The sequence below is a fragment of the Bufo gargarizans genome, chromosome 8 (assembly GCF_014858855.1).
Source record: "Bufo gargarizans isolate SCDJY-AF-19 chromosome 8, ASM1485885v1, whole genome shotgun sequence".
In the NCBI taxonomy this organism is placed as follows: domain Eukaryota; kingdom Metazoa; phylum Chordata; class Amphibia; order Anura; family Bufonidae; genus Bufo; species Bufo gargarizans.
Window position 1 is genome coordinate 36,608,242 of NC_058087.1, and position 27,581 is coordinate 36,635,822.

The window sequence follows — 27,581 nt, forward strand, 5'->3', positions numbered from 1 at the left end:
TTTAGGCTGGGGATGTATGAACCATGAGGCGCGGACAGGTCGTAAATCAGTCGTTTTTTATTGGAGAATTTCTTGGTAACGATGCCGACGGGGTTAATCCTCCAGGAGTCGAAAGGAACGTAAGGGAAGGGGCCGATAAGGAAACCCTTCTCTACTTCCGACTGGATGAGGGAATCCACCGCGTCGGCATCCTGAAGTGCGGACAGTAAATTAGGACCCTCCCAGGTGGACTGGGGAAGGGCGATGAGACCCGTGTGGAAGCCCTTGCTGAAACCTGAAAGCAAAAAATCAACCTGATCGGGGCTGTGGTGGTTCTGGAGCAACCTGCCCAGAAGCTCCACGTTGACCCCGCTTAGTCACTTGTGCTTGGCCGTTCTTTGTGGGCATACTGAGATGGGGTGAGCCCGGAAGCAGGAGGAACAGACATGTAGGGCCCTGCACTGATTATAGTTACAGGAGGCTAGGTTGTAGTTGTTACAGATTTGGCTGTTGCCTAAGAAAATGATGGGGCGGCCCAATTTGTCGGTGTTGCTGTGTCTAACTTGGGTGACGGAGGGGCCGGGCGTGGGTCTGCTGGGAGCCGCTGGTTGGCCGATGGAGGGACACCAATCGGAGGTGTGGAGGATGGACTGGCAGGAGCTGCAGGCTGGAGCTCTTAAACCGGCGAAGTGCCGGCAGAAAAGCTCCATGTCCAGACACGCCCAGTTGGTGACCCGCTGGAACTGAGCCAGCGCTGCGGCGGCTTTGGCTGAGAAGGAGCGGTGGTAGTCGTAGAATGCGGATCCGCCGTATTTGTACCCCAGGTCGGTGACTCTATGCATGTACAGGTCCAACTCCTCTCTTCTTTCGGGGTGGGCAGTGCAGACTATATCCCTAAAGAGGCTAAAAGCCAGGACAAACTCGGGAACGGTGAGTTTTTTGTTCAGCCGAGCGTCCCTGGATTTAAGGACAATTGAAATGTTTTCGCACGCGATTGTCTTGTTTTCTACGATGTCGTGGGTGGCTATCAAGATGGCGGCTAAGTTAACGTCTTTGCCCTCCAGAATGTCTTTTTTTTATGTTGTCTGTGAGGAAGTGGGCTGGAGCTATCTCTGGGAGCCTGGAAACCCTACCTGGGGAGGTGGACTGGGGTGGGGGAGCAGGAACGGAAGGATGCTCTGGAGGGGTGACTGCCAGGTGCCTGGATTCCACGGCTGACAGTCTATTTTGGACGTCCAGGACCGAAGAGGACAGGTTGTTGAGGGTGGCATGTAACTGAGTCAATGACAGTTGGATGGTAGCCATTGACACGTTCTCCCTGGGTGGGGATGATAAGCCGGACATCAAGAGTCTGAATAATTCCGCCTTTCTGGCGGAGGCCGGGTAAGGTATCCCTCTCTTGTTGAGCTCGGCGATTAGTCTAGGGATGGTCCAGTTCCTGAGAGAAGTAACGCTGGCGTGCTCTGAGGCAAGGGTCTCCGGAATAGACGAAGTCTCCCCCATGTTGTCCAGATGAGACATGCTGATGGTTTGAAGCTCCTGGATTTGAAACCAGTCTTGGGAAAATTCAGTTCCGTAGGAAAGGACCGCGATCGAGCTTTGAAAAAATCGTGACAAGTAAGTGGGTGGCTGAAGGTAGAAGTAGAGTGAAGGGGTGAGGGGTCGAGCCCAGTTGGAGAGGCTTCTCCGAGCGGTGTGAAACAGGACGATCCTGTAACCTGAGACAGAAGAAGGTACGCGAACCTTCAGGACGTGACTGAGCGAGGCCTGGATCGTGGATTGAAGGACGAACGGACAGGGAGACGGGGATGGATTAAGAATAGGGCCTGAATGACGGGACGGCGTGAAGTATGGCGGCGAGGCTGATGACGTGGCAGACGTGGCGCCTGGAGGAGTGGAGGAAGGACCTTGGAAGTGGGGGAGGCCTGGGTGGCGTGAGAGGGCGTGAGACGTGAAGGAGAAGGAGGCCTGAGTAACGTGAACAGGCAAGAAACGTGTACGAGACGGAAGCCTGAGTAACGTAAACAGGCGTGAGTCGTAATGAAATGAAGCCTGAGTAACGTGACAGGCGTGAAAAACATGTACGAAAGGAGGCCTAAGTGACGTGAACAGGCGTGAAACCATGGACAAAAGGAGTCCTGAGTAACGTGACAGGTGTGAAAACATGTACAAAAGGAGACCTGAGTAACTTGACAGGTGTAACAAGTGTGAAAAGGAGGCCTGAGTAACGTAAACAGGCGTGAAAACATGTACGGAAAGGAGGCCTGAGTAACGTGAACAGGCGTGAGAAAATGTACGAGAAAGAGGGCTGAGTGACGTAAACAGGCGTGAAAAAATGTACGAAAAGGAGACCTGAGTAACGTGACGGGCGTGAAAACATGTACGAAAGGAGGCCTGAGTAACGTAAACAGGCGTGCAAATATGTACGAAAAGGAGGCCTGAGTAACGTAAACAGGCGTGAAAACATGTACGAAAAGGAGGCCTGAGTAACGTAAACAGGCGTGCAAATGTACGAAAGGAGGCCTGAGTAACGTAAACAGGCGTGCAAATGTACGAAAGGAGGCCTGAGTAACGTAAACAGGCGTGCAAATATGTACGAAAAGGAGGCCTGAGTAACGTAAACAGGCGTGAAAACATGTACGAAAAGGAGGCCTGAGTAACGTAAACAGGCGTGAAAACATGTACGAAAGGAGGCCTGAGTAACGTAAACAGGCGTGAAAACATATACGAAATGAGGCCTGAGTAACGTAAACAGGCGTGGAAACATGTACAAAAGGAGGCCTGAGTAACGTAAACAGGCGTGGGAACATGTGCGAAAGGAGGCCTGAGTAACGAGGACAGGCGTGGAACGTGGAAAAGGAAGCCTGAAAGGAGTAACAGGCGCGAAAGACGTGAATGAAGGGAGTGAGCAGGCGGAAAATGAGTGCAAGGAATGGGAAGGAGGAAGGAACAGAGGAGAGTGAGCCCGTGCGGGACGTAAGACAGAGCGTAAGGATAGGGAAAGACCTGGAATGGACTAGAAGGTGGGGAGACGAGATGGAACGCAGAAGTTCCAGGGGACCTAACAGCTGGACAGAGGTGAGATGAGAATGATATAGTAGCTGAGATGAAGACAGGATGACGTGTAACACGGACTGGAGGGTGACGTAACAAACACGGACGAAGGCCTACGTGACAAACGCTGAATGAAAAGAAAAACACGTATGATGAAGCTGTGAATCGGAAATGATCGACTTACCGTGGCAGATGGCGAAATCGACGGGGAAGATGACAGCGAGGGTACCGCCGCTGGGTACCGGAGGCGCTGAAGAACCCGATTACCTGGACGGTTTATGAAAGACAACCAGAAGATGAAATGGAGAACACAAAAAAAAAAAAAATGATGATTTCCCCTCCCCCTTTCCTTCATTGACCCTTTTTTTTTTTTTTTGCCCTTCCCCTCTGGTTTCTGCTTGTGACGCGAGAAAGTGTAACTGGTGCAGATACGGACCTGGAGTAGCGATTTTCAGGCTTGTGAGTTTGCTCTTTGTTTTTTTTTTTTTTGTTTTTTTGAAGGTTGAAAACCCGGAGGCGGTTTGGAGGTCTTGGGACCAGAGACTGGGGTGGAAGAACACAAAAAAGGAAAAAAAATAAAAAAATAATGTGAGTGAAGGAAATGGAGGTGAGAACCGTAGTCCTCTGGCCTCTCCTCCCTCTGCCGGAGAAGGAACTTTTGGTCCGGACGAATCTCCGTGCGTAGGGCCGGGGCAGGAGGGGGGAGGGAACCGGAGGTGGAGGGAGGGTGTCTCCCGGAGTGCCGGCAGCCGCACCAGACGTTGTGCAGAGAGCGGGACTGATCCCACTAGATGCGGAGCGGCCGGCCGAAATGGAGCCGGCGGGGCGCCTCTCCTGACGATGGTGGTGGGCGGGAGTCCCGGAGGGTGAGGAGCTGCGATGGTGGCAGCGATGCCGGTGCACGTGTGGACCTGCGGTCAGGTGGTGGCGCAGAGACTTACCCGGAACCGGAAGTGACGACGCAGGACGGGCGGAAGAACGATGTGCACCGCAAGAGCCCGCAATGAGAGGGGGGAGGCTTGGAGGATTTATAAGCCTCCGCCCCTCCCACAATTACAGGCTGTGAACAGCCTTAATATATGTATGAAAAAAACAACAACTTTAGAACGAAGAAAGTATATAAACTTGAAATTAAATTTACTTCCATGAAACTTGTACTGCTCACAGTAAAGAAGCTAAAACCCCATAAAGACTTGTCAGACCGCTACTTTTTCCAGCTGCACAGTGCAGTGCAGTGACCCGCACATGGTCGTGTACCTCCAGGCGTCTAGTTGTCATGCGATCGGTAAATGTTTCCAACATAACACGTGAATCCTGTATAGCAGTCCTCCCGGCGGCCGCAGCGGGCTGGTCCTGACGTCGCATGTGGAATTTCTACATGGACTTACTTTGTATTCCTCCCTTGTGTACTGTTCCCAGCACAGTCACTGTAAAGGCTTCAGCGGACATCTGCACTTCTTCTTTTTTTTTTTTTCTTTAACAATAGGGTCTCGTTTCTATGCTCGTTAAATCACGCTGGCTCAAGGAGTGCATGTCATTTGGGATTTTCTTGGCTTCCCTTTAGTAAGAGGCTTTTGGTAAAGAAAGAGGCATTGTGTGCCATGGCTGAGGTATTCCTTAGCAACCGCTCACATTCTTCCTGCAGGACGCTGGCAGTGTGGAGTTTACATTGCGATGGCGTTACGTGTCGTTCCACAGAAAGTGCCTGTGTCCTCCGCTGTGAAATATCCCGAGGTTCTGGTTACTTGTGCATGGTGCAGAGCTCAGAAAGGTTATTATTATTATTATTATTATTGTCGATTCAATACGTTTGGCGAAATATAGAAGATGGAACGAGGAAACTAATTTGTGACCTCAGTCAGTGTGTGACCTGACTTTACGATCAGCTATTTGAGGCCACGTGATCACGGCACGGATTATCATGCAGAATAATCCACAGCATAAGGCTCCATTCACACGTCCGCAATGTGTTTTGCGGATACACGGAGCCACGGATCCGCAAAACACGGAAAGCGGCAATGTGCGTTCCGCATTTTGCGGACCGCACATTGCCGGCACTAATAGAATATGCCTGTTCTTGTCCGCAATTGCGGACAAGAATAGGACATGTTCTATTTTTTTGCGGAAACGGAAGCACGGATGCGGAAGTGCGGATCCGCAAATGTGGATGCGGACAGCACATTCCGGCCCCGTTGAAAATTGCGGAACGGATGCGGATCCATTTTGCGGACGTGTGAATGGACCCTAAGTGCTCATGCACATGGTCGTAGCCGTTTTTACTGTTGCAAATCGCGGGTCCGAAAAACACGGGTACTGCCCATGTGCGTTCCACATTTTACTGAACTGAAAGTCCTTACCTCTAAAGAACTACCATATCCTTGTACATAATGCGGACAAGAATAGGACATATTTTTTTTGTGCGTGCTGTGGAAGGACATACGGATGAGGACAGCACAAAGTGAATGGGTCCACATCCGGCCTGTACAAAGTGCGGATCGGATGAAAACAAAAACGATGGTTGAGCCCTCAGGGTGCACTCGCGCTGTGTATTTTGTTGCAGAATTTTCCACAGCTGAAAATCCTTTCCATTAAAATACCGTACCGGCCACGTAGATGAGATTTTCATGTAAACAGTGCAGAACTTTTCCACGCGTAAAATGACCTGCGGTGCAGATTCTGGAATCCGCAGCTTGTCAATTGTTTTTGCGAATTTTCAGTGCAGACGGGTGAGATCTAGGGCAAATCTACAACAAAATCTACTAGTAACACAGGGTGCAGAAACACAGTGAAATATGCACGGAAATCCACAGCTACACTGCCGTGTGCATGCAGCCTGAAGGGGCCACGGCAGGTGGGCGACTTGTGTACAGTGCTGTGTATATCTGCACAATGTGCATGTAGTATCTGTGCTGTTTATTGCCACGTTGTCCCATTAAAGTAGTGTATGGAGCAATCACTCGAGCTCTGTGGACCCTTCAGACAGCTGGGCATTTGGGGGCGGAGGGTGTTTGGACCCTCTCCAATCCTAAAATAGGCCATCAGTTTTAAAGACCTGGAATATGTTTTCTCCGGACCCATAGTTTGTATATCGGTGAACATGGGCAAAAATAGGACCTGCTTTAGTGAAATCACCAAGGACCCACTAACTGTGGTAAATGATGGACTTGTGAATGCACACATTAATATCAATGGGTACGCGTGCTGTCGGCAGAGAACACGGACAGCACCTGTGAATGAGGCCTATATAGGCATGGTATGATGTGACGTGGAGGCTTCCTGCAGCCAGTTGCGTGCTGGCCGCTACACGAGTGTGAATGAAGAACCCCACTTTTCACAGTATTTTTCTGGAGTGAAGCCAACACTGTATACGGCACTTTCAGGGGCACCCGCACATATATTCGTTGTGTCTTGGCTCCTGGTATACAACTACTAGCCGGACACAACTGATATATGTGAGCCCAGACCAACTGGTATGTCAGATTTATCTTTCACGAGTAGTTTTTCAGACTACTCTACTCGACAGTTGTGGCCAAATGTTTTAAGAATGACACAAATATTAGTTTTCACAAAGTTTGCTGCTAAACTGCTTTTAGATCTTTTGTTTCAGTTGTTTCTGTGATGTAGTGAAATATAATATCACGCACTTCATACGTTTCAAAGGCTTTTATCGACAATTACATGACATTTATGCAAAGAGTCAGTATTTGCAGTGTTGGCCCTTCTTTTTCAGGACCTCTGCAATTCGACTGGGCATGCTCTCAATCAACTTCTGGGCCAATTCCTAACTGATGGCAACCCATTCTTTCATAATCACTTCTTGCAGTTTGTCAGAATTAGTGGGTTTTTGTTTGTCCACCCGCCTCTTGAGAATTGACCACAAGTTCTCAATGGGATTAAGATCTGGGGAGTTTCCAGGCCATGGACCCAAAATGTCAACATTTGGTCCCCGAGCCACTTAGTTATCACTTTTGCCTTATGGCACGGTGCTCCATCGTGCTGGAAAATGCATTGTTCTTCACCAAACTGTTGTTGGATTGTTGGAAGAAGTTGCTGTTGGAGGGTGTTTTGGTGCCATTCTTTATTCATGGCTGTGTTTTTAGGCAAAATTGTGAGTGAGCCCACTCCCTTGGATGAGAAGCAACCCCACACATGAATAGTCTCAGGATGCTTTACTGTTGGCATGACACAGGACTGATGGAGGCGCTCACCTTGTCTTCTCCGGACAAGCCTTTTTCCTGATGCCCCAAACAATCGGAAAGAGGCTTCATCGGAGAATATGACTTTGCCCTAGTCCTCAGCAGTCCATTCACCATATTTTCTGCAGAAGATCTGTCCCTGATGGGTTTTTTTTTGGGAGAGAAGTGGCTTCTTTGCTGCCCTTCTTGACACCAGGCCATCTTCCAAAAGTCTTCGCCTCACTGTGCATGCAGATGCGCTCACACCTGCCTGCTGCCATTCCTGAGCAAGCTCTGCACTGGTGGCACTCCGATCCCGCAGCTGAATCCTCTTTAGGAGACGATCCTGGCGCTTGCTGGACTTTCTTGGACGCCCTGAAGCCTTTTTAACAAGAATTGAACCTCTTTCCTTGAAGTTCTTGATGATCCTATAAATTGTTGATTGAGGTGCAATCTTAGTAGCCACAATATCCTTGCCTGTGAAGCCATTTTTATGCAACACAATGATGGCTGCATGCGTTTCTTTGCAGGTCACCATGGTTAACAATGGAAGAACAATGATTTCAAGTATCCCCCTCCTTTTTAACAGGTCAAGTCTGCCATTTCAACCCGATCAGCCTGACATAATGATCTCCAGCCTTGTGCTCGTCAACATTCTCACCTGAGTTAACAAGACGATTACTGAAATGATCTCAGCAGGTCCTTTAATGAAAGCAATGAAATGCAGTGGAAATTTTTTTTTGGGATTAAGTTAATTTTCATGGCAAAGAAGGACTATGCAATTCATCTGATCACTCTTCATAACATTCTGAAGTATATGCAAATTGCTATAATACAAAATTAAGCAGCAACTTTTCCAATTTCCAATATTTTATGTAATTCTCCACTTTTGGCCACGACTGTACTCTTAAAAATCCTGAAAACCTGATGGCATGGAACTGATCAGAAATGTTAACAGAGCCTTAATGGGGTTGACCCCTGGGTCTCTCTCCTGACATGGCTGTCCATGTCAATATAAAGGTGGTTCTATTGACTCTCTGTATCTCATAGAGGGGACCTCCATCTGTCATGTCGATTTGCCCTAAATGCTCTTAATGAGACAACCCCTATAATGAAATTCCTTTGACACATGTGATTTACTTTTTGCCACCATCTAGAAAATATAGATGGTGGCGAAAAGTAATCACATGTGTCAAAGGAAGACTTTTGGAAGATGGCCTAGTGTCAAGAAGGGCAGCAAAGAAGCCACTTCTCTCCAAAAAAAACATCAGGGACAGATTGATCTTCTGCAGAAAATATGGTGAATGGACTGCTGAGGGCTGGGGCAAAGTCATATTCTCTGATTAAGCCTCTGCACCCGCTGGCTGTCCTTTTTTCTTTTACAACCGTTCTCACACGTACAGATGATGTGCACGTCACGGTATTGGTTTATACCTCGCTGAAGGATGAAGCCTGGTGTAAAGTACAGTAGTTGGACACACAGTAAGCGGACTGTATCTGGCTCTGTGCTTGGCATGTCATACCTGAGGAATGTGCTCCTCCTCATATGTCTACATTCCTGCTCTCTAGCTCATGAGGTTGTCCACACCCTTTGACATTCAGGTGAGGGCTTCCTATGTACACGCTTCTGGCCTTTGCTCTCTGCATCCCATCAACTGTATAATATAAGCTAGAGGCCTTCAACCTGTGGTTCTCTAGCTTCCAGCATGGCCTCACAGCCTCCGACTTGGAATTGTATTTTCTGTGAGAGCATGAGCTTGAAGACCATTGATGATACACACCAATGACGGCTTTTTGAGTACGAAGCCCAGGCTGTTTATTACTCTCAATTTAACACGGCAGTAAATTGCTTAGCATTAGGTGCCTTCTCCTGGGGTCATTGCCACTTCTTGCTTATAATAGTATTTTTTATGAACCACCCGTAGAAGTGGGGACAGGAAACGGCACATTTGTGATTGAAAAATTGTCCTCTCCGGTATGCAGGCTTCAAAGGGTCCTTAAAGGATGAGATATAGATATATATTAATTTTTATCATGTCTAAATGCAATTTTGTTTAACTGTAATCAATCCCACCATTCTGATCCTTGTCAGGTGACCTTGTCTGTCATCTTCTGCTTGGCTTGTAGCCAAAATGTGATCTTTCCCATCTTAATAGCGCCAGTATACTGATTAGTGACATCGGTTGGCTCTAGTGCCATTTCTCAACAGCTCATCTGTGATTGCTAAAGACCATTGTGAGATGCAACATCAGGCAGCCCATGTATGAGATGTAGGGCGTGAAAGCGCATGTGCAGTGTGAGTCGCAGTCGCTGGTGGGCTCGGTTGGATTTGGCATTCCTGGGGCCTCGGACAAAGATATCTGGAGGCTCTGATTTGCACCGCAAAGCCCCACTTTCAACTTAGCAGTACAGCTGACCACTACTAACGCTGCCCCGACTGGACCCTGTGCAGCTGAACAGGTGGTAAGTCTGCCCTTCAGTAATTTTTTTTAATTATTTTTTTTTTTCCCCAGCCAGCCTTTTGTGATATCTGGGGCCCTAAGAATTTGCTTGGTTTGTGTGGTTGTAAAGTCCACAAGGAGGAGCACTGTTTGGGGGTGGATCATGGTCTTATTTAGGCAACATAGTGAGCGATTGTACTTTGAGGTGTAATGGGATGGAACATACAGAGGAGAACTAGATTGGAAGCACATTGCAGTCGAGGAATTGTAATGGAGAGATGACCACAGGCAGGACTGCTGACCTGCCCTAAAGCAGGAGGTGCCCGGTCACAACAAAAACTTCAAAATAGACATAAAGCTATTGATTTAGCTGTATTTATCCATGAAACAAAATTTTACAGCAGTGTTTTTTTTGTGTTTTTGTTTTTTGTCATGTGAAACATAATAAATATATATATATACAGACCAAAAGTTTGGACACACCTTCTCATTCAAAGAGTTTTCTTTATTTTCATGACTATGAAAATTGTAGATTCACACTGAAGGCATCAAAACTATGAATTAACACATGTGGAATTATATGCATAACAAAAAAGTGTGAAACAACTGAAAATATGTCATATTCTAGGTTCTTCAAAGTAGCCACCTTTTGCTTTGATTACTGCTTTGCACACTCTTGGCATTCTCTTGATGAGCTTCAAGAGGTAGTCACCTGAAATGGTTTTCACTTCACAGGTGGGCCCTGTCAGGTGTAATAAGTGGGATTTCTTGGCTTATAAATGGGTTTGGGACTATCGGTTGCGTTGTGGAGAAGTCCGGTAGATACACAGCTGATAGTCCTACTGAATAGACTGTTAGAATTTGTATTATGGCAAGAAAAAAGCAGCTAAGTAAAGAAAAACGAGTGACCATCATTACTTTAAGAAATGAAGGTCAGTCAGTCCGAAAAATTGGGAAAACTTTGCAAGTGGCCCCAAGTGCAGTCACAAAAACCATCAAGCGCTACAAAGAAACTGGCTCACATGCGGACCGCCCCAGGAAAGGAAGACCAAGAGTCACCTCTTCTGCGGAGGATAAGTTCATCTGAGTCACCAGCCTCAGAAATCGCAGGTTAACAGCAGCTCAGATTAGAGACCAGGTCAATGCCACACAGAGTTCTAGCAGCAGACACATCTCTAGAACAACTGTTAAGAGGAGACTGTGTGAATCAGGCCTTCATGGTAGAATATCTGCTAGGAAACCACTGCTAAGGACAGGCAACAAGCAGAAGAGACTTGTTTGGGCTAAAGAACACAAGGAATGGACATTAGACCATTGGAAATCTGTGCTTTTGGTCTGATGAGTCCAAATTTGAGATCTTTGGTTCCAACCACTGTGTCTTTGTGCGACGCAGAAAAGGTGAACGGATGGACTCTACATGCCTGGTTCCCACCGTGAAGCATGGAGGAGGAGGTGTGATGGTGTAGGGGTGCTTTTCTGGTGACACTGTTGGGGATTTATTCAAAATTGAAGGCATACTGAACCAGCATGGCTACCACAGCATCTTGCAGCGGCATGCTATTCCATCCGGTTTGCGTTTAGTTGGACCATCATTTATTTTTCAACAGGGCAATGACCCCAAACACACCTCCAGGCTGTGTAAGGGCTATTTGACCATGAAGGAGAGTGATGGGGTGCTGCGCCAGATGACCTGGCCTCCACCGTCACCGGACCTGAACCCAATCGAGATGGTCTGGGGGTTACAGGGCTAATGCACCCCTCAGTGCAGGGCTGATCGTGGTCTATGGAAGACCCGACAGCTCCTGCATTCCCCGGCCCCCACGGTCACACAGCGCTTCCTGATCTGTATACACAGTGCTCGTTGAGCGCTGTGTATACAGCGATCTAGAAGGCAGGGGCACCTGGGAACTGTCCCTGCCTTCTCTCTGGGTTGCCCTGCTGTCACTGACAGCGGGCCCTCTGCTTGGCAGCTGCCATCTCTGAATGGATGTTTTAGAATGTCCATTTAGAGAGCAACAACCGCCAATAGGACATTTATATCCTATGGGCGGTCAGGAAGTGGTTAAAAAAATCAAATCAAATTTTTTATTTTTATTTCTCTTCGGGAGCCCTGTATCGGCACATCTTCTTTACGCTCTTCAGTCTCTGCATGTCGGGTGAAAAAAATCTGAGAACAAACACCCTGCAGCCATTGCTGGAAGAACACAAACTGGCGGTGGCAGCGTTATGATCTGGGGAATGTTTTCGTGGCATTCTCTGGGCCCACTCATCCATGGGGAAGACACTCTCAGCTGTTTTGGGTATGAATCCATCCCTGCAGACCATCCTCGATCGTCGTGTTTAGCTCCCTCCAGTAGCTGTGGGACACACTGCAGTCAGCATGGCTCCAGATACCTGTGACAACCTACCAGGACCTTTTATGGAGTCGCGCCCAGCTGTACATGGCAGGTTCTCTGGCTATTAGCTGGTGGTCATAATAATGTGACTCGACTGTGTAGAATGGACACGTCTCCTTTTATTCTAACAAAGATACTTTGGCATTACTAATATAGCTCAAATATCTTCCCCATTGAAGCGGTAGTGACTCAGGGTCTTGGGCCAGCACTCGGTGCCCTAACCATTCCTTTCATGCCAGTGGTAAGAGACTTCGAGAACCCTTCCTCCCACACCCACCATTTTACAGTAACAGGATCTGAAAAGCAGCTGCATCTGAAACGAGTATATGAACATATTTGTATGTGAAGCAGGACGCACACAGCTCGTTATTACCAGGAATGCAGACACATTACATGGTTGTGATTCTGTGGACCCCGTTGGGATAATCCAGTTGTGTGCACCAGGAACGGTCATATTCTAGGAGAAGCTATAGTATGTGGAGTGCAAGCATGCTCTGCTCACGTTACATGGGGCTTTCTTTCTGGCAGACTGCATTATGGTATTTTTTATTTTTCCATATTAATGAAAAAGTTCCTAAAATGATTTTTTTTATTTTTATTCTGTGTTAGCCCCTAAAATACCCAATGTAAACTATTCATGACCTGATCAGCCAATTACGTACAGTAGATCGCTCCCAGTTTCTGGATATGCAGTAATATGCAGGGTTACCTAAACCGAGCAACCCTTTCACTAAACTAAAAACTGCATCTACTACGCTAATGCATAATTTATTTTATTTTTTTACGTATATTGTCTTATACCAGGACACCCTTATGGGTCCTCCATATGTTATGGTATTCCCCCACCCCCAAGCAATTAATCTTATGAAAAACATGGAATTGCACTTGTATTGCCACAAGGGCCCACTCACACGTCTGGTTTCAATAGTGCTGTTTCTGCCATGGTTGTTCACTCTGAATGCGGTGGATCCGCTCGATGTCTAGCTTAAATGAATGGTGCTACACCACAGGCAGACACCTGCCCCGTTCCAGGGGACGTCTGTCTGGACACCAGGCCAAGAAGGTGCGGTCACAGTTTGAAACCACCAACGAACGGCGACGCTGCTTCTCATTGAAAACCATAGGATGCAGACACCACGCAGCTGCTGGTGGAATTTTTGTTGCAGTGTCAGTACGAACTAGGACCTGACAGGAGGTTTCCAAGATTTGTAAAAAATTGGCACAGAGCCGCAAGCATTATAAAATTGGGAAAGAATGATACCGTACTCGCCCTTTTAAAGGGTTTGTCTCGCTTCAGCAAGTGACATTTATCATGTAGAGAAAGTTAATACAAGGCACTTCCTAATGTATTGTAATTGTCCATATCGCTGCCTTTGCTGGCTATATTCATTTTTCCATTACATTATACAGTTCTCGTTTCCAGGGCTTACGACCACCCTGCAATCCACCAGCGGTGGCCGTGCTTGCACACTACAGGAAAAAAGCACCAGCCTATGTGTGCTCTCACAGTCACTAGAGAGGCCAGCACTTTTTCCTATAGTGTGCAAGAACGACCACCGCTGATGGATTGCAGGGTGGTCGTAACCATGGAAACGAGCAGTGTATATTGTGATGGGAAAAATTAATCCAGCCAGCAAAGGAAGCAATATGGACAATCACAATACATTAGGTAGTGCCTTGTATTAAATTTCTCTACATGATAAATGCCACTTGCAGAAGTGACACAACCCCTTTAACTGTCCCTCCATGCTGGTCCTGCTGGTAGGCCAAACCATGTGCAAATTAGGTAATGTCTGTCACACCAGAGACTCCTCCAAACTAAAGAGTGACCCATCTGTAGACAGCTGTTTTGAGGTTTGCTGGGCGAGATGCTTTAGACCAGGATTCGGCAACCTCCACCACTCCAGCTGTTGTGAGACTACAGCTCCCACCTTGAACGTTTGCTTGGCTGTTCTCAAAACTCCTATATACAGTAAGTGAATGGGACACATCCAGAGCATTACCATAAAATAATTCTCCATACACCCACTAGGCCCGCAGTCTCCATTAAAGAGGATATATTATAATTTTTTTTTTAATCTAGTTTGTTAACCAATTGGAATTAGATCCAAGTTTCTTAAGTAAATCATGTAGTTGCCCTCAATCCTAAAATGAGGACCTGGTGGTGTATACTCCTTCATTAATAAAAACTTAATCACTGCGAAGTAAATGAACATCCTCCACCTGCAAACCCCATCTGAACAGGTTACTGCTCCTTATGTTGGTGATGGTTCCTTTTAGTTATTGTAAGAAACAATGGTGTTTTCAAATTGGTGGTCAATGAGAATGAGTAGTAATAGTTCCATCTGGGGCTTGTCCTTTATGGACCAGTATTGAGCTTCTGCTCGTGGGTCTAATTTGCTCTCTTGGTGAGGGTTGATCTGCAATACAAAGCGGCAGGTAATGAGTTTTTAAGCTGCGAGGTTTGGACATTTAGTGGAAGAGGCAATATTTGAGTTTAGGCAGTGACTTCTCAAAGCTTCACTTTGCTTAGTCAACTGTTGTCTTGTTTCGGGGCCTTCTGATCCTCCGAAAAAACGTTTTCAGACGGGTATGGCCAATTTCACACGAGCATATTCAGTCTGTGAAATACCCTCTGCGTGTCGGCAGTATTTCATGGACTGAGCACTGCTCCTGTGACACAAACTCGCAGCATTAGAATTAATACTTTTCTGACCCACATCGGCTGAACTGCATTATGTCAGTACGATTCAGTACAGCCGAGATTGGATGGGAACACACAGCATTATAAATTAAAATGTCAGTAGCAGGGTGCAGTCTGGGGGAAAAACTGCTGACACGTAGAACGTATTTCACAGACTTGATACAATTGTGTGAAATTGACCTAACTCTAGGGTTGTTCCACCCCTACAGTATACATGGCATGAAAATGGCAACCTTAAAGGAGTTGTGCAAGAATTGTATGCGTGTGTATATGTGTGGGGGTTGGTTGGCACCACTTTACCAGAACTGTAAAGGTAAGATTACTTAACTGCTCGCCGATCCGTTTTCTCCCTGTTTACATTTAGGCAGCCTGCAATGTTCCACTGGACTCCTAAATGAAAACATCTGGTTTGACACCGCCGCAGCCAGTCATCGGCTGTTGCAGAGACCGGTGTCCGTTATGTCATTACAAATGGTCACATGACTCAACTGGATCCTCTCACCGCCATGGCCAGTGATTGGCTGCGGCGATGTCAAGCCAGATGTTTACATCGAGGGAGCCTAGCGGAGCATCACAGGCCCGGAGGAGAAGGAGCAGGGAGCTGGTGGCGGAAAGCAGGGTATGTAAGCTTCCCTTTACAGGTCCGGTACACCACTTTAATCTGTGTCCGGTATGACTGCTGACACTCATGGGTGACCATGGACAAGACCCATCTAGAGGAGCGGTGGGGAAGGTCGCAGGTACTCCTAGATACATGTACTGTGACCGCCCTAGTACCGCACACTTGTATAAAGTTTGTTTTGTTTGTGACTCATGCCGAGTACAAAGAGCTGAGGAAACGTTTGTTGTGCAGCGGAGTAAATGATAGCTTACCTTGTGACCAGAGCATGCCCTGCTGTCTGATGGGAGCCCTCATCTAGCCGTGTCTGGCAGGTAACAGCAAAGCCCAAAAGGATTTCCGCATTCCGTGTTACGCCATTGTAAAAACAAACATTCGTCTCTGCCTGGTTCTATTTGTCAGGCGAGATTGTTCTTGTGCTTGTTGTATCGCTGCAGCATCACCTTTTACATATTTCTGAGTTGTTTTGACTTGTTTAATATTGCAGTTATGTCAAAACTTCCTTGTCGTCTTTTTAAAGGGGTTCATCATCAACATGCTTTTAAAGTAATCATCTATGAAGGTAGCTGACATTTTGTAGTGTCTTTCTTTTACCTTTTATTGTTCCTATCTTCCATGTTGACCATGTCCATGCAGTTTTTTATTTCCTGTGATGTTATGTCCATGTCAGTGATTCGGGAGTGTCTAGATGTGTGGGAGGAGCTATACTATCCAGCCCCACTGTGTGTTAGGGGCGGGGCTGGAGGTGTGGCAGAGGAAGGAGAAGTGCATCATGGGTTTGGTTGGATACAGCAACAGGAAGTGCTACCTACAGGATGGAAGCCAACCAGAGGGATTGGTTTACATGGTGGAAAATGGGTGAGGAGAGGCCAAATTGATAAAGTTAAGAAGCATGGAGATGATGTACATAAGGTAATCGACTACATGTGTGTAAAAAAAATAAAAATCATAGGAATCTTGGAGAACCCCTCACATTTTGCGAATGAGTTGTGACCCAACTGTAGAACGTGAATTTACCCTCCATTTAAAAGCATCTAAATTTGTTTTATTTCTCCATTATATTAAATGATTTATGTAGCCCCTGGAAGACAAGTAGTGAAAATGACTCTAGGCGTGCCGTAATGACCCGTAGCTCCTGACCCCTCTGGGCTTTGGTTTTTAATTGCAAAGACTTTTAAACTCCACAGTTCATGCTTGATCATTGTTTGACAAGGCTAGGGTCCCTTTTTCCCCCCTTTGCGTTGCCATAGGTTTAGAGCTGAATCCGGACATACCCACATTTTCACCTAGGTAGCCCATACTCAGATGCTCTCCTTTGCCCTGTGCTGGATCCAGTGACTTACCGGGCTCTCCATAGGGCTGCCAGGCAGAGGCTTCCGCCCAGCAGTGAGTCCGGTGACGTCGCCGGAACTAATGGGCGGGCTTTAGCACCGCCCTAGCCTTTAAAACGGCTAGGGTAGCGCTAAATCCCGCCCATCAGAGCCGGTGATGTCACTGGGAATACTGCTGGTCAGAAGCCTCCACCCAGCAGTGTGGTATTATAAACAACAAAAAAGCCCTTGCCCTGCGTGATACAGCACAAGGCAAGGGAGAGCATCGGAGCATGAAATGCTCATATGTGGATATCGGGGGGGCCGGAGGGGTGAAGATTGGGATATTTCCGGGTTCAGCTCTGAACCCAGACAACCCCTTTAATACAAGGCACTTACTAATGTTTTGGGATCCAGGGGTTATAATGGTGCACACTGTGCGCTGTCTGATATTTTGCAGCCCCATTGAAATGAATGGGTCCATATCCGATCCACAAAAATCATTGATCGGACATGGACATAAAATACGTTTGTGTGAACACCCCCTGAAATAGATTTCTCAATGTGGTAGTAGCTCAGCCATGTCCCTCTCCTCCTCACTGTCCTGTGTCTATCCTGTGTAAGACCACTGACTGCGTAGTCATTTTTCTACTTGCACAGACCAGTATCACCAGACTTTATTACCCCAGGTACTGAAAATTTGTATGCTCTCACTGTGTTTGTGTGCTAAGTACATGTATTTACAACAGGCATGTCCAAACTGCGGCCCTCCAGCTGTTACAAAACTACAATTCCCAGCATGCCATAATAGCTGTTAGCTATCCAGGCATGCTGGGAGTTGTAGTTTTGCAACAGCTGGAGGGCCGCAGTTTGGACATGCCTGATTTACAAGGTTTGCAGCAAAAAGCATCTAAGAATTGACCTAACTTGAGGCAAATTTTGGCTTCTAGATCAACTACTCGTAGTAATTTACTCCGCGTATGTGTTTTTATATTTTCTTCCATGAAGGTATTCCCTACATTTTCCAACGAAGACTACGACCGGCGTAATGAAGAGGTGGACCCGGTGGCTGCTTCTGCGGAGTATGAGTTGGAAAAAAGAGTGGAAAAGATGGAAGTTTTTCCCGTCGAAATAGAAAAAGGTATTCAATGTTTGTCCATCACCGAGTAGGACCGCCCACTGGACTCCTACGCATAGAAAAAGCAGGGATTTCAATGTACAAGTTTCAAGTTTTACTGACTCTTTTCCCACAAAATAATATATCGGTCTGCTCAGCTCCTCCTGCTCGGTAACATGATGGCAGTAGAGATTGGATATCTCTTTAAAGGGGTTGTATACTAATTTCCAGACCTCTCAGACTGGCAGGACTTGCCTTATCCCTGGCACAGGGTCCTGGCTTGTCCGCCCCGTCCTCCACTTCTTGTCTTTTGGTCCCTCTATGTAAATTTCCAGTTTGACCCCGCTGCAGCCAATCGCTGTCTGCGGCGGTGAACTGTTTCCTTGCATCGCATGACCATGTCACATGACGCAAGGGGAGGTGATTGGCCGCAGTGGCATCAAACTGGAAGTTTACATGGTGGGACCGGAGACGAGCAGTGGGGGCCGGGGAGTGAACAAGCTGGGACCCAGCGCCTGGGATTAGGCAAGCATGATCTCTAAGGTGGGTCCTGCCAGTCTGAGAAATCTGGAAATTAGTGTTCGTGCACAGGCCCTTTAAGGCCTAATACTAACGACTAGTTTTGATCTGTGTCCTACAACTTTTTTTTGTTTGTGGATTGCACACGGACTCATTAATTTCTAAGGGTTCCTCATCCTTGTGGCCATTATGAAATTGATAGAACATGTCCTGTTCTTGTCTATTTTGCAGACAAAAATAGCCATTTCTAGTAGAAAAATGCACCGTGCACACGGCTGGTACACGTATTTTTCAGATCCACGCGTTGCAGACCGTAAGATAGATACAGTTGTGTGTATGAGGCCTAAAAGGCCAGTAACTAACTAACTGGTATTTTCTACTTTCACAATGTAACCCACCTGTAGAGGGGCTTCATTTACTTGGTCGTCCACTGCACATTTTAATAGGTTTCTTAACTTTACGCCGTCAGCTGATGCGTTGGTCTGCTACAGGGATCAGCTACTTTCAGCACTCCAACTGCTGTGAAACTACAACTCCCAGCTTGCAAACATCCTTGGCTGTTCTTCTAAGGGTACTTTCACACTTGCGGCAAAGGATTCCGGCAGGCAGTTCCGTCGCTGGAACTGCCTGTCGGATCCGGAAATCCGGACGCAAACTGATGGCATTTGTCTGACGTATCCGGTTGCGGATCCGTCTGACAAATGCATTGAAATATCGTATCCGTCTCTCCGGTGTCATCGGGAAAAAATTGATCCGATATTATAATTATTTTTTTGCATTTTTAAAGGTCTTCAATGTAAATTAATGCCGGATCCGGCATTCTGGCAAGTGTTCAGTATTTTTGGCCGGAGAGAATACTGCAGCATGCTGCGGTATTTTCTCCGTAAAAAAACGTAAAAGGGACTGAGCTGATGCATCCTGAACGGATTGCTCTTCATTCAGAATGCACTAGGATGAAACTGATCTTTTTTTTTTTTTTTTTTTCGGTATTGAGCTCCTGTGACGGAACTCTATACCGGAAAACAAAAACGCTAGTGTGAAAATACCCTTACTCCTATAGAAGTGAATGAAGCATTCTGGGAGTTGTAGTTTCTGAACAGCTGGAGGTTGCTGATCCCTGGTCTACTACCTGATCTACGCCTGCAGCTGTCAAGTGACTACAACTCCCAGCATGAATGGAACTCTGTTATGTTCCCACCATTTGGATGTTCTAGTGAAGGAGCTCATTGTTTCCAGATAGAATACATATTTATTGGCAATTATGTTTGTACGACGAGAGCCATTATTTCACACTTTGAGGTTTCGTTCCTAACTGTGTTTCTTCGAATGCTGGCAGACCACCCTTCCTTACTTGTAAAATATTGGAGGGCATTATTAATATGGACTTAAAAAAAAATGCATAAGTTGACTTATGGTGCACATTTGAAATTTGTGTCATGTTCATTTATGCTGCAGATCTCACTCTTTGCAGTGGATAAAAAGAGTGAAATCCACGGCCGTTTCAGAAGCAAAAATCGCATGTAATACACATGATTTTTGTTAAGGTTTTTACCGTGAAATCGCAGCAAAAACTGCAGCAGCCCTTTTTTTGCTGTCACGGGTTTTTGTACCCTCAGGCTGCAGAGTACGGGGTCGGCCTTCAAGTTGCTTGGTTTGTGTACTCGTTATACAGGGGAAGTATAAGGGTACTTTCACACTAGCGTTATACTTTTCCGGCATTGAGTTCCGTCCTAGGGGCTCAATACAGGAAAAAAAACTGCATTCTGATTGGAGAGCAATCCGTTCAGGATGTCTATATATAGTTCAGTCTTTTTGACTTTTCAGGGCGGAGATAATACCGCAGCATGCTGCGGTTTTATCTCCGTCCAAAATTCCGGAACATTCGCCAGATCCGGCATTACGGTCTGCGCATGCTTAGAACGCAAAAAAGGTATGAAATGAAAAAAAATAAATGCCGGATCCGTTTTTCTGCATGACACCGGAGAGACTGATCCGGCATTCCAATGCATTTGTCATACGGATCAGGATCCTGATCCGTATGACAAATGCCATCAGTTTGAATGCGGAACTGCCTGCCGAAATCCTCTGCCGCAAGTGTGAAAGTACCCTTAGAAATTACGTTAACAGGGGTTTCTCAAATTTTTATCTGTACAATGACTGATGGGTCGTATTTGTCATCATGGATTCTTGCAGAGTGCACTCCAGCTTACATGTATATTTTTGCCCAGGTGACAGTGGCCTCGGAATCAGCATCATCGGCATGGGGGTTGGCGCAGATCAGGGTTTGGAAAAGCTGGGAATATTTGTGAAAACCATTGCAGAGGGAGGAGCTGCTCAGCGGGACGGACGGTAAGTACCGTAATTGGTTTCTGGTTAATATTTCTTCGGGATCTTTAGGCACTATGATACTGTTGGAGCTTCACCTCTGGATAAAGGGAAGATTTGGTGAGCTTAGCAGAATGAGTGCATACCTGCTTAAAGGGCATCGGTCAGCAAATGTATACCTATGAAACTGGCTGACCTGACCAATCTTCTCTACATTGAGATCATGGGATGGTCTAGGATCCATCTATCTAACCTCTATAGCTTTCCAAGCAAAGAATAAAATATTCCCTTAAAAAAAATAAAACCTCCTAGTAGGGTGTTGTCAATGTGCTTCTCAAAGAGCAGAGATATTAATGAATGAATAAAAGTTGTACTGAAAATGTTCCCACCGAACTATGGAATCAATCTGCTCAGCTTCTCTTGCTCTATACCATGCTGCAGACTGGATAGCATCTTTAATGTGACGGGTTCACTTTAAAGGGCATCTGTCAGCAGTTTTGTCCCTATGACACGGGCTGACCTGTTACATGTGCGCTTGGCAGCTGAAGACATCTGTGTTGGTCCCATGTTCATATGTGCCCGCATTGCTGATAAAAATGATGTTTTGATATATGCAAATGAGCCTCTAGGAGCAACAGGGGCGTTGCTGTTACTCCTAACAATGATTTGTTGAATTGGGTTTAACTGCAATGTAAGGCCGCATGCACATGACTGTATGTATTTTGCAGTTTGCAAACCACAGATCGACTAATACGGATGCAGTCCGTGTGCCGTCTGCATTTTTTTGCGCACCTGTTGACTTCATGCGAACCAGATGTCATCAGTGTGCTGTCCGTATCTGTATGTCCATTCTGCAAAATTCAAACCATGGACCCGTTGAAGTCCATGGGTCCACCAAAAAATGCCAATGGCACACTGACCGCATCTGTATTTCGCAGATCCTCCGCTTGTGGACCGCAAAATAGCCTAACTGCTCTTTCACACGAGCGGATGCCGTGCAGGTAATCCGCTGCGTGAAAGAATGCCAAGCCGCGCTCCGGACAGAACAGACACGGAGCATTAACATGACTGATAATGCTCTGTGCCTCTCCGTGATCTTTTTACTACAAAATCACGGTGACAACCTCATCTCACTGTGATTTTGTAGTAAAAAGATCACAGAGAGGCACAGAGCATTATCAATAATGGATTGCTCCGTGCTTCCTCTGTCCGCAGCGGATTACACTCGTGTGAAATAGCCCTAAGGGCTCATGTACACGACAGTATTTTGCGTTCAGTATACTGGACGTTTTTTTAGTTCAGTATGCGGAACATATACTGAACCATTCATTTCAATGGTTCAGCAAAAAAATACTGAAACGTCTCCGTTTGCATTCCATTTCAGTATTTCCGTGCCGTGAAAAGATAGAACATGTCCTATTCTTGTCCGCAAATCACGGTGCTTGGCTCCATTAAAGTCAATGGGTCAGCAAAAAAAAACGGAACACATACGGAAATGCATCCGTATGTCTTCCGTATCCGTTCCGTTTTTGCTGAACCATCTATTGAAAATGTTATGCCCAGTCCAATTTTTTTCTATGTAATTACTGTATATAGCATACGGAAAAACGGAACGGAAACAAAAAACGGAACAACGGATCCGTAAAAAACTGACCGCAAGACACTGAAAAAGCAATACTGTCGTGTGCATGAGCCCTAAGGCTGAGTTGCAGGTACTGTGCTTGGGAAAAAATTGAAGGGGCGATGGCATTCATAGAAGCCCCTTTGCTCAGGTGGTCAGTGGGGATTCCCAGGATTGGATCTCTACAAATCTCACATCCTGCTTATAAACGCCTCCAAAGGGGTTGTGTCACTTCAGCAAATGGCATTTATCATGTAGAGAAAGTTAATACAAGCCACTTAGTAATGTATTGTGATTCTCCATATTGGCTCCTTTGCTGGCTGGATTCAGTTTTCCATCACATTATACACTGCTTCTGTCCAGGGGTTATGGCCACCCTGAAATCCATCAGCGGTGGTCGTGCTTGCACACTATAGGAAAAAGCGTTGGCCGTTGTGCACTCCTGCAGTCTCTGCCACCAGAGAGGCCGGCGCTTTTTCCTATAGTGTGCAAGCACGACCACCACTGCTGGATTGCAGGGTGGTCATAACCCCTGGACACAAGCAGTGTATAATGTGATGGAAAAATGAATCCAGCCACCGCCATCCACATTGTAAAGCATCATTTTCACATGGCCGCATGCATATAGATATAGTTCTATAGTCTGCAGAGGTCTGTGTGTGCAGTGACACAGTATAACAAGACCTGCGGTCAGTCAGCCTTCTGTGCCACCCACAGGCAACTAATCGGTAGTATATGGGGCATTCAACAAACTATGCGTTTTGTGGTCTGGAAATTGTGGATCTGTAAAACACTGATACCGGCGTTTCGCATTTTGTGCACCAGCACGACCCGCCCTTTGTTAGTCTACTTTCACACTGGCGTTTTGGCTTTCCGTTTGTTAAATCCGTTCAGGGCTCTCACAAGCGGTCCAAACGGATCCGCTCATATAATGCAGACGGTGGCTCCGTTCAGAACGGATCCGTCTGCATTATATTGTAAAAAAAATTCTAAGTGTGAAAGTAGCCTCAGACGGATCCGTCCAGACTTTACATTGGAAGTCAATGGGGGACGGATCCGTTTGAAGATTGAGCCATATTGTGTCATCTTCAAACGGATCCGTCCCCATTGACTTACATTGTAAGTCTGGAAGGATCCGCACGGCCAGGCGGACACCCGAACGCTGCAAGCAGCGTTCAGGTGTCCGCCTGCTGAGCGGAGCGGAGGCTGAACGCTGCCAGACTGAGGCATTCTGAGCGGATCCGCATCCACTCAGAATGCATTAGGGCTGTACGGATCCGTTCGGGGCCGCTTGTGAGCTCCATGGCCTTTTCATAGCTTTTCCTAGGCCAGTGACGACACTTTCATCAGTCATGTAAACCTAGGAGCAGCTCAGTGCTATTGAAGTCAATGTGGCTGAGCTTTACATTGTGATCAGAGAGCAGACCGTGGCCCGTACAGGAGCACCGGTGCCTTCTCAAGCAGCTGATCAGCAGGGGTCCTGGGTGTTGGACCCCCAGCGATCAGATACTGATGACCTATCCTGAGCTTAGATTATCAGTATAAAAATCTCAGAAAACCCTTTTAACCCTTGGAGAATTTTTTATTTTTTACCTTGCAGTGGGCTATGACTACATTGCAAGATATTCCGTCCTGCACATAGCTGTGCGCGGTTGTACGTGTAGCTGATGTCATGTTCACAGTGTGATACCGTCTACACGTGATATGTGCCTAGGTCAATAAACTGTCGGCAGGCGGCTCGCCAGTCATACAGCTGCAGCCTCTCTCCCTTCAGGGCGTGTTTAATGTTGGGAATTTTGCGCTCGTTACTCAGTTCTTCTTAGTAATTATCACGCGTCACTTGCTGTACATTGTAGGTTCTTTTTGTAACCCAAAAACAAAAGTGCATTCTGTCCAGGAAGTCATTAAAAGGGTTGTCCCATCAGGAGACCCCATGTCCTTACGCCCTATTGGGGCATGTGTATGTCATAATGTGGAGTTCCCTGCATCAGACCTGAGCCAGGGCAGAGACCCACTGAGTATTAGTGGCTCTAGTGGACCCTACCGCTTTGTAATACATGGATGACCATTTATGTAAAGCTCTGTACGATGCTTTGAAGTATCTGTCGCACGATGGAGACCACCGGTGACTACCTTACAATGGGGTTGGTCAGGTTGATGGGGGGGGGGGGGGGGGGATAAACTCTGTTCATACTGCAGTCAGAGACTAAAGGGTCACTGACGACTATTTTGATCGGTGGGGGTCTAAGCGCTTAGACTCCCAGCGATCACTAGAATGAGGAGAGAAGTGCTCACATATATCGGGCGCTCTCTTCTCGCTGCGGAAGATGGAAGCTAGATGGGCCCCTGGACTTTCTATTATGTCCATCTTGCTTACATTACTGTGGGTGGCTAGGAAAGAGGGCATGCTATGTCAGCACTTCTCTCTCCTCGTTCTAGCGATCAGTGCTAGCACTCAGATCTCCACCGATCAAAACCTTTGTCACTATGACATATCAAAATTATTATTATTTTTGTGTGTGAATGCTCAGTGACCCTTCATCACCACATTTCCTCTGAAGTGGCCTCAGATACGGAAGTTTATGGTTTGCCACAACTTCCCCCTAGTTCAGGGATCAGCAACCTTCGGCACTCCAGCTGTGGCGAAACTACAACTCCCAGCATGCACACCTCCTTGGCTGTTCTCAGAACTCCCAGAGAAGTGAATGGAGCATGCTGGGAGTCGTAGTTTCACCACAGCTGGAGTGCCGGAGGTTGCTGATCCCTGCCCTAGTTGATCTGTAGCCGTATACAAAATTGGACCAGCAGTGAATATCTGAATGGCGCTCTATTTCAGAAGGGGATGCCTTGAGGAGACAACCCTTCCAAAAGTAATTATTTATTAGTATTGGACATGAATGTATTAAAAAAATAAAAATAAAATAAAAAACTATTCAATCATTTATAGCCCATTATGGAAACCATACGCAGCTTTCCCAGAATCCAGACATACAGATCAGCGTGGTTGTACCGTTATCAGTTTTCCACAAATTTTTAATACTTTGGGTCATTTTATGCATTTCCATTCTTCTGAACTCTTAGGAACGATCATTCTATGTTTTTACTTTTATACACAACACATTCGTCCTCCAGTGTAAACTGACCCTTGCAGGGCACCGTAGCTGTGCGTCTCTCTGTCAATATTGATTCGTATTACCTAATCCTGGTCGGTGTGTTAATAATTGAAATCACTACTGCCGCAGCAGCCGTCCGAGCTCTTTCTTCATTTTAACCTGTTGCATTTTTTTCTTTAGCTGGTTTAGATAAGTTATTTTTTGCTTTTCCCCCGTAGAATTGAAGTCAATGACCAAATTGTGGAAGTCGATGGTACAAGTCTAGTTGGAGTCACACAACTTTTTGCAGCTACGGTACTCAAAAACACCAAAGGTACAGTCAGGTGGGTACATCATCAAAACTATTCTTTTTAATCAGGTTATGTACAGGACATTTTGGATGTGTAACTGTTGGTATGAACGGTGTCCACAACTGTGTAGCATTTAGGCATTTTGTAGAGGGTGTCTTGATAAGGTATAGGTTTCTGTATACAGCTGGAAAACCAGGGCATAATTTTGCTGCAGCGTTATCCTGACGAAAAATGGCTGTTTGTAGAGTGACTAGATGTAAAGCTGGCTGTAGAGGGGGCCCCCTGGCATTGACAGTTAAGAGGCACCTGTCAGCAGATTTGTACCTATGACACTGGCTGATCTGTTATATGCGCGCTTGGCAGCTGAAGACACCTGTGTTGGTCTCGTGTTCATATGTGTCCGCATTGCTGAGAAAAATAAAGTTTGAATATATGCAAATGAGCCTCTAGGAGCAACGGGGGCGTTGCCATTACACCTAGAGGCTCTGCTCTCTCTGCAACTGCCGTGCCCTCTCCACCTCATAAAAACATAACGCCTGGTCCTGCCAATCACAGTGGGGAAGGTGCGGCAGTTGCAGAGAGAGCAGAGCCTCTAGGTGTAATGGTAACGCCCCCGTTGCTCCTAGAGGCTCATTTGCATATATTCAAACTTTATTTCTCTCAGCAATGCGGGCACATATGAACATGGGACCAACACAGATGCCTTCAGCTGCCAAGCGCACATGTAACAGGTCAGCCAGTGTCATAGGTACAAATCTGCTGACAGATGCCCTTTAAGACATCTGGATGCTAATTGCCCTATCAGTACAGCAGAGGTCTCATCTTTACATTTTCTAAAAGGGTCCTGCAAACCGGTCAGTTATGACGTGTCCTAAAATCTGCTTTTATTGACTCCATTTGATAGAAATGACTTCTAGGTGCCACGATGGAAACTGGTAAGACGCTGACCTATTCTGCTGCATAGAACGGGCAGCTTTGGCTCAAATGACCCTTAGGGCTGTAATGAAGGACCCTTTTGACCATGTTTATTCCTTTTGGTTACTAGACCTGGAATACAGCCTTATCTGCTCCAGGGAGTATAACGTGACCTGTTACCAGTATAACCAATCCTATTTTTCTGAACTTCTCTGTGCTGCTGTGGGCTTTACACTGTTCTGATTTGATTGACACATTTTAACATAAGTCTGTCAGCAGTTTTCAGCAGATGTATTTAGAACAGTGTTTCCCAACCAGTGTGCCTCCAGCTGTTGCAAAACTACAACTCCCAGCATGCCTGGACAGCCTTTGGCGCAGAGGACCAGGGACTTGACATGAAGGGGTCACCTCCTGGGAACTTGAGATCAGAGCGCTGGAGAGTCACCGAAAGAGTGCTGTCAGGTCTCAAAGCTGCTGACAGCCCCCCTACCTGGTTCCAACCTATGGGGAACTGTATTAAACCCTGTAAGCCAGTTACTCTGGCATCAATTTGGGGGGGTTTTCTGCATCACGCTCACCACTTTTCAAAAAATAAAAATAAAATCTGACGGCCTGCCACATTTATTATAATTTACGCTAAAAAATATAGTCCCTAATTAATACGTTTAGCCAGTTTTTTCACTGTGTTGCTGCAATATTGGGGATGTGCTGGGTTTTCTTGCCTCTCTTCGGTTTAGAGAGAAGAACCCGGACAAACGTCAGATCAAGGAGCCCTTCGAACCCTGGCAATTCTGATTTTACCAGGGGGAAAAAAAAAAAAGTTCCAACCAAAATGTTAAAATGGCTATATACTAGTAAGTTAGAAGTTAGAACCGCTCCCAAATTTTGATAACCACTGTACGTCCCCTCATCCTCGGAGCACATTATTTGCTGTCCGCGACGTACAATATGGCCAATGACACGGCTCACAATGGGAACATTACGAATTCACTCCTTTGGTTAC

The 27,581-nt window shown here is 46.3% G+C and overlaps 1 protein-coding gene across 4 annotated transcripts in view; it reads left to right on the plus strand.

Annotated features, from left to right (window-relative positions):
* Positions 1–27,581, plus strand: part of LOC122944462 (neurabin-1-like) — a 102,909-nt gene that overhangs the window by 31,199 nt on the left and 44,129 nt on the right. For all 4 annotated transcript variants that reach the window (XM_044302744.1, XM_044302741.1, XM_044302742.1 and 1 more), the window contains exons 3-5: positions 17,687–17,819; positions 20,543–20,663; positions 25,592–25,696. In XM_044302744.1, the coding sequence (XP_044158679.1) occupies positions 17,687–17,819; positions 20,543–20,663; positions 25,592–25,696 (359 nt within the window). The remainder of the gene's footprint in view (positions 1–17,686; positions 17,820–20,542; positions 20,664–25,591; positions 25,697–27,581) is intronic.